Below are 11,321 nucleotides of genomic sequence, written 5' to 3' on the forward strand. Positions count from 1 at the left end.
GTTTGGATGGCAGCTTGCTTGTGGCAAGCAGGCCATGACCTACTCCTCTGCCACCAGCGGCTGAGATGCTGTAATGGCAGCCTCTGGCTGGCTACCCCAGGACCAGCTCTTCTGCTCTGGTTCCAGGCAAACACAACTCATATAACTTACACTGGTGGAAATATGCCATGTGTCACTCTTGCTACCGTGTCTAGCACTTCGCATAATGGAGGTTTCAACTGCCAGAACAGCTCTGACTACCATTGAGAAAAAGACAGGGACTGGGTAGGGGAGTCACAATGAAAAGGTTCAGTGACAAATTGATCACTTACTTATACAGCAAGGAAAGCAAGTGTTGCTGCATGACATGAATGGCTGATAGGTGGGGAAGACAAAAGTCACATTTTTGGGCATTTGGAGGGAATTCTGTGAGATTTCCTTTGATTGAAAGATGAGACAGACTTCTGTGATCTACTGGGAAGCAGTGGAAGAATGGGTGAGCTGGCTCAGAAGGGAGCATCTTGCTGAGGCAGGGTGGGATTTTACTCACCCATGCAGAGTCGTTGAAGGGGAATTCTGGGAGGGTCACTGTCATGTACTCCTTCTTGGTGCAGACTGCCACCACCAGCATGCCCTCCGTGGTGAAGAAGGCCTCAAAGCCTGTGCCACTGGCTGTGAAAAAGCTGGGAGGAGGGGGAAATCACAGGGAGAAGGCATGAGTGACTGAGCCGCTGGACCCAACTTGAGGCATGGGAGACTGGCGCAGAAGCGGAAGGGATGGGGCATGGGTGAGATGAATGCACACACTGGAGAAGGACCATGTGCAGGAGGGTGACACAGCCAGTAAAGAGCACTGGGGTTGGGGCAGGAAGCAAATGAAGCAGCCGACAGGGTGACAGCCTGCAGGGAGATGGAGGAGGAAGATAAACCCTGACACGGAGCAAAGAGTGCAAGCGTGAGATAACTAAGATATGGAGCAGGCAGAGAAAAGGGAGATGCCATGGCAGGTCCTACGTGAACTTGGGGTGGGATGGGATGTAATGAGGGGCTGGATGTTCCTGGGGAAAATCGGGGCTTTCCCAATGCTGGACCCAGCTAAGCCACTGTGAGCACTGGGATTCAGGGGCCCCTGGAGCTTGTGACACAGAAGGAAGCTGAGCCCTGCCTGTGATAACTGCTCTGTCCTTCCACCCCTCAGCATCCTCCTGATGTCAGGGTGTGATCAGACCCAGTTCCTCCCCCTTCCTAGAGCTGTAAGGGCTCTGCAGGCTCCTGGCTTCTTACTGGGACCCCCACCACAAACAGAAGCAACCAAAAGGAAGTGGAGGGAGGGGAGGCATCACTGACATTTTGGCAGGGGAGCTGTAGTGAGCTCTTGTCTCAGGAAGCAGCCCCTTGTCTCACATGACATGCCCCAGGGTGCTCATGAACGACAAAAGGAGCCTATGCCACTAGAACCAGGGCAACAAAGTCACAGAGGTTATGACACCCAAGTGTCAAATTGGGCAATGCCAGCAATCCTCCACAGCTCAGTGTCCACATGGCCCAGCCCCTACCTGTACAGCTGCTTCCGCTTCAGCCTCGCTCCCTGCTCCATGTTGTCCCTGGGCTCCTCATTCAGGCAGACCCAGGCGTGGAAGGCGAAGCCGCTGCCCGGCCACTTCTGGATGGGCGGCACCATGATGCCTGCCATGCTGGGCGTCAGGTCGAAGTATTGCAGGGCCCGCTCTGGCCTGTCCTTGCGGGCCATGCCTGAGAGTGCCCGAATGACCTGTGTGGCATAGGGGTGGGCCCCGCTCCCGCTTTCAGTCCACAGCAGCTTGATGAGCTGGCGCAGCTCCCCTGGGCGGATGGAGAGGCTGCCCAGCACCTGGAGGAGGTCGATGAGGTTCTCTGAGCACTTCCTGTCCAGTGCCTGCTCGGCACCCAGGACATCCAGGAGGCAGCTGACCATGCCCGCCTTGACGCAGGTCAGGCGGCTTTGTGGGGAGGCGCTGCAGATCCTCTTCAGCCAGTCGGACAGGAACACCTGCAGGTCTCGCGACATCAGGTCTGGCAGCCATGCAATGAGGATCAGCAGCGGCTGCTCATTGCGAATGAGGCGGATGGGGAAGGAGCTGTGGTCGCCTTCCACTGCCTGTTGGGATACAAGGCCATGCAGTCACACCTCTCAGCTCGGACTGCCCTGCTTGGTCCTCCTAGCTCCCCCACGGGTTTCCTCAGCTGAGCCCAGGGATGTGCCATCTGCCCCCTTCCTGGCCTGCTTGACTTGGATCCCCTCAGTGCATCAGGAAACGGTCCAAACCCTGGAGGACATCATCCCATCATGCAATACAGCAGCACTGAGGCAGGGCCTGGGTGCAACCCTGCAAAGGGACTCAGGGCACCTTGTTTGTATTCCACACTCTGCCCATGAGCCATGGAGAGACCTGGGGCACCAGTGCAAAGACACAACTGCATCCAGGCTGAGGTGCAGGCGCACTGGAGAAGCATGCCCCCTTGCAGAGAAGGCAGAGGCAGGAGCTCTCTCTGAAGGGGAGCAGGGCAGTGACAGCTGAGAAGAGACCAAGCAGGCACCAGCCAGGAGCAGGTAGCAAGATCCTCAATACAGCTGCTCTCTCGCAAATGAGGAAAACCCAGCTCTAGGAGACTGAGGCATCTTGGTCACACGCATCCCAAGCCGGGGGAATGGAGCTGCCATCCCCAGATACCAGAGAGGCACACAGACGCCTCTGAAGTAGCATGTAACCAACAATACCGGACGGACCTGGGTGGCTTGACCATATACGAGTTGACCATATTGATGGAGTTAGCTACAGCCACCAAGGTACCGCCGGCTGGAACTCTGGCTCAGCTGAAGCCCACAATTTTAGATCCAGAGGAGCTGGGTTCGAAGACTCCTGATGGTCCAAGTAGGGATACACTGACACTTTGGGTGGTAATTTAATTTGGGATGAACCTTCTCTCCCTGCCCTGGGGGAAACATCTTATCAGGCAGCTGAGGCTTGGGGCAAAAGCAGCTTCTAAGCACAGGTGGGGAAGCATGAACTGCCTCAAGGAAGACTGGGGACAGAGCCATGCTGTAGGGATGTATCTGAGGATGTATGGGTGAGACTATCATCAGCCCTACCTAGACATTAACAGTCAACTGCAGCTACCCCTGCATTTCACCTCAGGAGCCCTACTCCGTATCTGCAAATAACTGCTTATTCATTTGCACAGTGGTTGTACTGTGGACTTCCCCTGACCCCCTATAACTCCCAGCCCTTGCCTATCCCATCTCTCAGTGCCACAGACTTGCCCATTTAATCAGTCTGTACCCAGCTCCACGCCAAACAGCACTTGTGTTTAAGGCAGCCAAGTGCTGCAGGGGAAGGTGGTTCTTAGTAGACATCAAGACCCACTGTCCAATATCTCACGCGTTTCTGAAATGCAACAGCTTTGGAGGTCTTTTAACAAGAGACTTCTGCTGCCCTATCTCTGTTAGGAAATCCCCTGCTAGCAGCTGCTCTCTTCCCTTCCAGTTTAACTCTGAATGCATGGAGCTGGAAAGCAAAGAAAGAGGTTGTGTCTGCAAGCTGCTCTTTCTCCAGAATCCAGAGCAACTTCAGATCTGTCCTAGAAGGTGCACAATGATGGATACCGATCTGGACCTAGACACAATGGATCCGGAAAAGAGCTCCAAGGTAGAACGGAAGCCTCCTTCCTGCTCTTTGATTATTACAGGGCTCATGCTGCAGGAAGCTGGCCCCTCCCAGGGACAAAACATGGGCTGGGAGTCAGGAGACTATGTCCAGCTCTGTTACAGTCTCACTGTTTAATCTGAGGCTAGTCCTGAACTTTCTGATCTTTTTGAAAAAACAAAACGAAACAGATTTCCTCTTCTTAGCTACCCTGGTAAAATGCTCTGATGTCTACTAGATGCTATGGCAGGGTGTCTAGGATGCCAAACCAGGTCTCATGAGATGTGGTGTCATCTCATAGCTCCGTCTCTCTTGCACTGGCTGACCCTGGGCAGGCCTCACCCCTGCTGTGCCTCAGTTTCCCTAGCTGTACAATGGGGATGCTGATGCTGACCCTGCTGCATAAAGCCCCTGGAGATTTACTGACGAAAGCTGACAGACATGAGCTGGCACTACTATGATGATAGGTGAGTAATGTTCAAAGCCCTGACAGCTGTCTGGAAGCCTACTTAGAGAGAACAGCACTCACCCAGGCATTGACCTGCTGCCCTCGGCTCTATAGCCCTGATGCAATGGATTTGGGTGGGTCAGACTCAGCCCTTGGGCTTTAAAAGCTGGTCCTGTGCCACTGAGATGTACTTTTCCCTGATGAGAATTCAGACCTGCAATTCCTGGCCTGATGCACAAGGAGGCAGTGGCTGTACATTTTATCCCTATTATCCCCTTTCATCTCTGCTGGGGAGACCCAGTTACTTAGCTCCACATTTAGCAAGCAAGCTGGGGACAGGGCACAACACTGCGGCAGGAAGTGGGGTGAGCTGTGTGGGTGGGGATGAACAAACAAAGAGATTTCCTGTAAACACCGGGCTGGAGGTGGTACCCATGAGTATGCAGCCTTCCTCTCTGGGGGCAGGAGAGCTAGCTCAGCAGATTAGGAGGTCAAGGCCATGGAACTGACTCCAGAGGACCAGAGATAAGAGCAGAGAGATGCATGCTGCTGCATCATTTTGCTCGTGGGCAAGCAGATGTGCTGTCATGCACATGTCAATGAGTCACCAGCAAGAGAGATCAAACACCAGGACCTCTACATCTGAATTCATTCAATACTGCTTGTGCTACAGGGTGAGGCAGCAGCACTCAGGTCTCTAGAGACAGCCCCTCTCCCAGCTGTTTGAGAACTCCACTCACATGGCACCAGAGCAGTGCCCCCATGCCTGCCTTGTGTGCAAGGGGCACAGGGGCTGCTCAGAGCCACGAGCCATCCCCCAAAGCAGAGCTGAGGCCATACCATGTTCAGGAGCTCCTGGAGCAGCGTTCTGGTGGGCTGGCTCTGGCTCTTCAGGACTTCGTAGAGGTGGGAATAGCCAATCCTTTCCTTAAACACCTCCTGGAAGCAACAGGGATGTCCATATAAGTACATACTACAATGTTACCCATGGGGCAGCCAGAGCAAAATAATAGGAGTGAAAAACAGGGATTGAGAATGAAGCCAAATGTGGGAGAGACTGAGGAATCATGTGGCCCCAGCCTGGACACTTACCAATGGTGGTAACATGGGAATGCCCAAAGGGCCTAGCTCTCTGGGACATTTGCTGCACTTGGACACTAAAGAGCAAATGACAGACACAGATGCTCCCCAGGAGAAAGCTTCAGAGCTAGGACCACAGGGAGGACTGAATGTTATTTTATAAGAGGAATCCAATAAAATCCATCAGGACCTATTTAAAGCAGTGGAGCATCTAATAGAAGAAATGGTTCAAGAGGAACAAGCTGTGGTTGGCAGGTGATTAAAGCCAGGACCTGTGATCATGGCAGGGAAGGGGTAAAAATCGACAGCAAAGCCAGAGACGGAAGCAGATGCTTTCGTTCCAGCTTTCACTGGGAGGAAGGTTTGCTGGTTTCAGTTTCCACCCAGCTTCTCTACAAGAGGCACCTTGTGTCAAAGAGGTCATGTTGCAGGGGTTAAACCCAAAAGCAGTCTAGGCCTTGCCATCTTGACTTGCTAGGGGAAGGACCAGGCATTTTTGGCATTCAGTAAAGTTATGAAGTTATGGGAACAACGTCCATAACTTTACTGACTGCTAAACACCCTGGTCAATGTTTTCATGACTCATAATCTAACTGGGGTCCCGCCTAACCTCTCCTTACTCCATAGGTAATACCAATCCTCTCCCCTTCTGAACAGCTTTGTTCTTTTACGTACTTAGGTTATCTGTTCAACTAAACTCCTCTCGCTTCGATGCTACTTTTGTTAGCTTCTCTTTGCTCCTAGCTTATAGCCCTCCACCACTCCCTTTCTTTTGCATATGGAGTTAACATGCCATTGTTTTATCTGGTATTTATCTTAGGCTGTACTTTTGCTTTTTCCCTTGTGCACAAAAGCTTGTCAAACATCTCTCTCCACTATACAGTTGGGCCAATGAAAGGTAGCACCAAGAAAACCTTTGCTTCTTCACTGCTGAAGCATTTCCCAAGGGGACGAATGTCATGTGTCACATCTCACCAGCCTATTGCTCCGTGCTGGAGGAGTTGGGGGTTCCCCGTTCTTACCTTGGCTGAGGGTGAATTGCTCATGATGGAGCTGAGCACTCCAATGGCATGGACCGCGATGGCATCCGAGCTGCTACTGAAGACCTGAAGACATGGGAGAAGGCGAGAGACGATCATGCGACTACTACGGGATATCAACCTGAGATCTGCCTACATTTTCCACAGCTCCTTCCTCAGGCTCATGCAACCAACTTTCTGCAGAACCAGTCAGGCCCAGAGAGCAGCTCTGAACCAGAATGTCGCAGAGAAGATCACGAGCAAAGAAGAGCTTCCATGGAGCGCACTTTGGCTTGAACAAGCTGACAACCACATGGCTCTTCTTTGGGTTTGTCCTTCGAGCTCAGTCCCTTTTACCCTTTCACAGACTGCTGATCCTGAACAAGCCACATAATACTGCTGAGGAGGTCTTCCTGAAGCTTCTAGCACCAATACTGTTTGGTCCCTTTATCTATCTATGCGTGAACAATCTGGCATGAACCAAGGTGGAGGAGAAAAAAATCTCTTTCGAATTTTCACTGCAGGACAGAAGTGACTGGCTATTTCTGCTAGGAAGCCTGGAGACCAGATCACGGAGCCCATTCTAGTCCTTTCTAGGAGGATTATTTTTCAGAAGGGCAATTCCCCTAGTCACAGTGGCTCCCTGAACTGCACAGTAGGTGGCTGATACAGCAAGGGATTGTTTTGAACGCATGAGTAAAGCCACTGGTCAACTGAGCATCCCAAGGGTTGCTTCTCTGGGGAGCAGGAACACCAGTATACAGACAGAGACTGGTTTTCACAGCCCCACAGACAACAGCACCAAGCTGAGACAACACGAGGCATCTCTGCTCATGAGGGTGTTAGGACTTGGAGAGAAGTAAGTGGACAAGTACAAGTGACCCACCACCTTCTGAAGATGGAAGACTTCCTACCAAAGCACACCCCTGATAAGAAAACCAGGAGAAAGGCCGAGGGACATGGCCTCACTGAGGATCTCATGCCTCCTACACACCTCCCTTACCATCTGAGCTGGGTCACTACTCCCCAACACAAACTCATCCTCCGGACCTCAAAACACTTTAATTCTGCTCCCTGCCAAGTGCAGGTCTGCAGAGTGGGCCAAAGCCCCCGAAAACCCTCAGTGCAAATGGATCAGTGGGAGCATGGGCAGAGCAAAAAGCGACCATTCCCTTCCCTCCAGTCTGCAAAAAGACCTAAAGCCAGGGAAGAGGGTGCGAGATGATCATGTGGCTACCACAGGTCAACTGAAGACCCCTGAGCTGACAACTCATGATCCCCCTATGTTTTTTTTTTATACAACCTAATGTCAGCAGCAGTGAAGCCTCTGCCAAAACAAGTGAGACTCAGGTGAAGTCAGGTGAAGACGGAAGAAGAGAGTGAGGCGAGCACCAGTTCACTCCTGTGCTGGCGAGCCATGCACACTCAGCGAGGGTTTCCCAAAAACGCTCACCCCACCCTGCCACAGACGGCTCATCACATTCCACACGCAAAGCCACGCGACCCACGCCCAAGATGCGCATGCAAGTTGCAAACCACGGCGAGTCAGGAGACAGCACAGCAGAGCACCAAGCTTTGCCGCAAACACGATGGGGAGCCCCGAGGGAGGGAGCGGGAAGGTCTGCGCCTCCCTTGGCTTGCAGAGATTTACGGTAGCATGTAATTAAATGGTATTGTGAGCCACCAGCTGTTAATACCTCTCAGCTGTTCCATTTGGCTGCTTGCGCCTGCCTTTGTTAAGAGATTATCTTTGCTCCTTTTCTCTGGAGGGGGAGAGTCTAAGTGGCTCCTTCAGGATCTTGAAGTGCAATGGAAAGAGGCAGCAAGGAGGTGCCAGAAAGCCTGGTCTGCTGGCTGTCTCACTGGAGAGGCTGGCTTCTGAGAGCAATGCCGGTTCCCTAGCTACTGAGCTGCTAGGGCCTGGGGAAATCAGTAATATTGTCATGGAGCAAGACCGAACCTCCCAGCGAGGTCGGCTGGGGCTCCACTTACCGCTAGAGAACACAACCATTTCAAAGCCTAGCCACAAAGGCTGGGACAGCTTGGTTATAGACAGGGGGAGCCATTTGTGAGAAGTGCCATGTGAGAATTACTCCGGACCATTAGCACAGAGGGAGACCCTCATGGCTCAATAGGCCAGCTGCAGAATCAGCCCATTGCGGGGTCAGATCCTCAGCTGGGCTCAATCACCAGGGCTTCACTGATGTCGACAGAACTGGGCCCATTTCCACAAGCTGAAGGACTGACTTATGCCCTGCATTATTGCTCCTGAATAGAGGTGCCCCCTATGCATGGACTGCAAGGCTCTCATGGGAAGGAAGGACAGAGCAGTCCTCTCCAGAAAACAAAGTTAGCATCTGGTGGCTGCCTGCCCTCTAAGCAGATGTTTGGAGCGCTAGGAAGATGGCCAGATCTACAGAGCAATGACTGTGACCCAACCTCATGCTTCAGGGCTTCAGACTGTCAGCTGTAGGGTTCAGGAAGGAATTCCCCTCCTCCCTTCTAGGGAATTTGGATGGTTTTCCTCTATATACCACCTTATCCTGGAGCAGAGACTAGCTGTGGGGAGAGGCAGCACATGGAGTGAGGAGGCCAGAGCTGTATGGGGGCACACGGGGCTCTCTTGGGGGCCTAGCAGGTGGGTCTTGCTCACATGCTTAGGGTCAAAGTGATCTCCAGATCTGGGGTCCAGAAGGAGTCTCCCCAACAAAGACTTGGACTTTGGGCTTTTGCCCCTCTCTCTCAGCAGCAAAGGCAGGTCACTTGCTAGGATCACCTGGGCTCATCTTGCCTAATCAATTATCTGCCGCTGAAGGGGGTTGGGCATTACTGGCACCTTGGTCTTTCCTGTTCTCTGCCTGCAGTGCTTGGTTTATTTCTGGTGGGCTGAAAAATCTGACCTAGCTGAAACCTTTGGCTTTGGCACAGGGCGCTTGGTGATACCCGACACTGGGTGCATCTACATGTGCATGAAAGCGCTTTTTCTAATGTGCATTAAATTTGGTACCTCCAATGTGAGCTATTAAAGAAATGTGCATTAGGCTGCCTTAATATGCAGTAATGAATGCACACGGTTTTTTCAGTGACACTGAATGCGCAACAGCCTATTTTACTGAGCCTTAGCGTAATCGCACTTTTTTTACATGATGCTTTAATGAGAAGTTAAATAGGCTACTGTGTATTAAAGTGCACATGCGGATATGCCCACTGGGTAGCTGGGTGATACTGGCCAGCCTGGGATTCACAGGCCCCTGTGATCTCCTGTCCCATCTAGTGAAGTGGATTTGGAAATGGTGTTGTGATGGTGGGGTGGGTTCTGGCACCAATCCTCCCAGGTACTGAGCATCTTCTACAGCTCTGTGTGCTATTGACCCCTGCTGAAGCCCTTGGGGCACAAGGATAGTTGGCACCTTGCATCTCAGGTCCGGGTATTCTGGTAAGAAAGGGTGAACGGCTGCTCCCAGAAGGCAGCCAAGGGGTCCTGGCAAATACCACCAGTCAGAACCCAGCAGGCAGCCCTCCAGTTACATGCTCGCCTGCCCTTACAGCTTCCGGCCTCGTGGCTACGTAGGCCGTGGTCATTTCAGGTACATCCTGTAATTCTGGCACCTCCTTGATCCCTCTGCATTTTGCTTGCCTTCCTGTTGTTCCCCTCTGCCGTCAGGCACCCTGGAAAGTCTGAGAAGTATGTAACAGAGTCCCTGACACTCATGCCAATACTTTCAGGTCTCTAAACAGTGCTGTTGTGAGTGCCGTGGTCCATAGATGAAGGCAAGACATGTCCGAAGTGAGCAAGGGGAGGCTTGAGCGTGCACACACAGGGGTAGTCCCATCACCTTGCACAAACCCAGGGATGTCAGCAGGAGGCAGTCAAAAAGGTCCTGTTGTGCAGTGGTTCCCTCCCCACACTGTTCCAGCCTACCCCGGCTCCAGGGCGGTAAGGAAGTCACTGCACCACCAAGATGCACCTCGGGAAGCCTCACGGAGGGCTCTGCTCCCTTTCCTAGGCTCCACATCCCCATAGCTCCTTTCCCAGACTGTTTAATCCATGACAAATGAAGGTCCCTCCAGCTAAGCGGCAGGTTCCAGGAAGCCTCACGAAGCCATCAGAGAAGCCCGAGAGAGGTTCCTTCTGAGCTGGTCAAGCTGCCCAACCTTGGACATGGGTGCCACAGCCAAACCAAGCCTTCAGGGAGAGGAGGGGAAAGGATGGCTGGTGTTTCTATAGAGTCCTGGTATGCCCTAAAGCCAACTACAGGGGCAAAGCCAAGGCCTTCACCCCAACCTGTCTTAATTTTCCTGTTGGTAATTAGCTTGGGTAAAAGCTCCAGCCCCTCCAATAGAAACACATCACTCCCATTCAAGCTTGTGGGAGCTGTGTGGGTTCACTGACAGGATTTGGCCCCCTCTTGCTATTCGCATTTGTCCTGGATGGTGCACAGTGGTGATGCCCAATGCAGCTGGGAGCAGAGGCACGAGCTCCCAGGCCCCTGTACTCCTCCCTCCCCCTCTGGGCTCGAGGTCACTGCTGACATCACCCAGTTTGTTGCCGCGGAAAGGAAACCCAGAAGAAGCCGCTGCGGCCCGGGCACTGCACGCGCCACGCAATACCTTCCGGACATCGATCTCGGTCAGCAATCGCATGGCGAGATCGCTCCCCAGCTCTTCCGCCTCACGCTTATTGCTCACGTACAGCTGTGAGAAACGGGGGCAGAAGAGCAATGTCAGACATGGGGAAGGCAGAGAGAGAAAGAGAGAGCAGGAGAGGGTGACACAGACGGCTGCAGGGGACAGGCTGGGACCCTGGCAGGGATGAACACGACCGGCACATTTCGGCAGCATCAGCACTGGCTGCAGAGCCAGATCTGAACGCCCTGCATTAAGAGTGTAGGGAGCCCTTGTGGGAGATACACGGACCCCCCCACCCAACCTCCCCAGGCAGGTGGAGCTGAACTCGCCCAGCACTGCAACTCCAGGTGCTTGTCATTGGGCCAGACCCCAGTCTTTTGGCAGGCGGTGACTCGGGATCTGGAACGCTGAACTGTAGCAAGTGCCTCGCCTACAGTCTCATCGTGGAGAGTCAACTGGCGTTTCTCCTGCATCTGGATCCTG

General features: G+C 52.9%; 1 protein-coding gene across 9 annotated transcripts in view; it reads right to left on the reverse strand.

Moving 5' to 3' along the window:
* Positions 1-11,321, reverse strand: part of NBEAL2 (neurobeachin like 2) — a 132,976-nt gene that overhangs the window by 41,769 nt on the left and 79,886 nt on the right. For 8 of the 9 annotated variants that reach the window (XM_025207344.1, XM_025207345.1, XM_025207346.1 and 5 more), the window contains 5 exons: positions 10,821-10,904; positions 6,213-6,296; positions 4,951-5,049; positions 1,536-2,116; positions 530-662 (listed from right to left, as the gene is read on the reverse strand). In XM_025207344.1, coding sequence (XP_025063129.1) covers positions 530-662; positions 1,536-2,116; positions 4,951-5,049; positions 6,213-6,296; positions 10,821-10,904 — 981 coding nt within the window. The remainder of the gene's footprint in view (positions 1-529; positions 663-1,535; positions 2,117-4,950; positions 5,050-6,212; positions 6,297-10,820; positions 10,905-11,321) is intronic. The other variant, XM_025207348.1, reaches the window with a different exon arrangement.

The sequence above is a fragment of the Alligator sinensis genome, unplaced genomic scaffold (genome assembly GCF_000455745.1).
Source record: "Alligator sinensis unplaced genomic scaffold, ASM45574v1 scaffold1298_1, whole genome shotgun sequence".
Classification (NCBI taxonomy): Eukaryota; Metazoa; Chordata; order Crocodylia; family Alligatoridae; genus Alligator; species Alligator sinensis.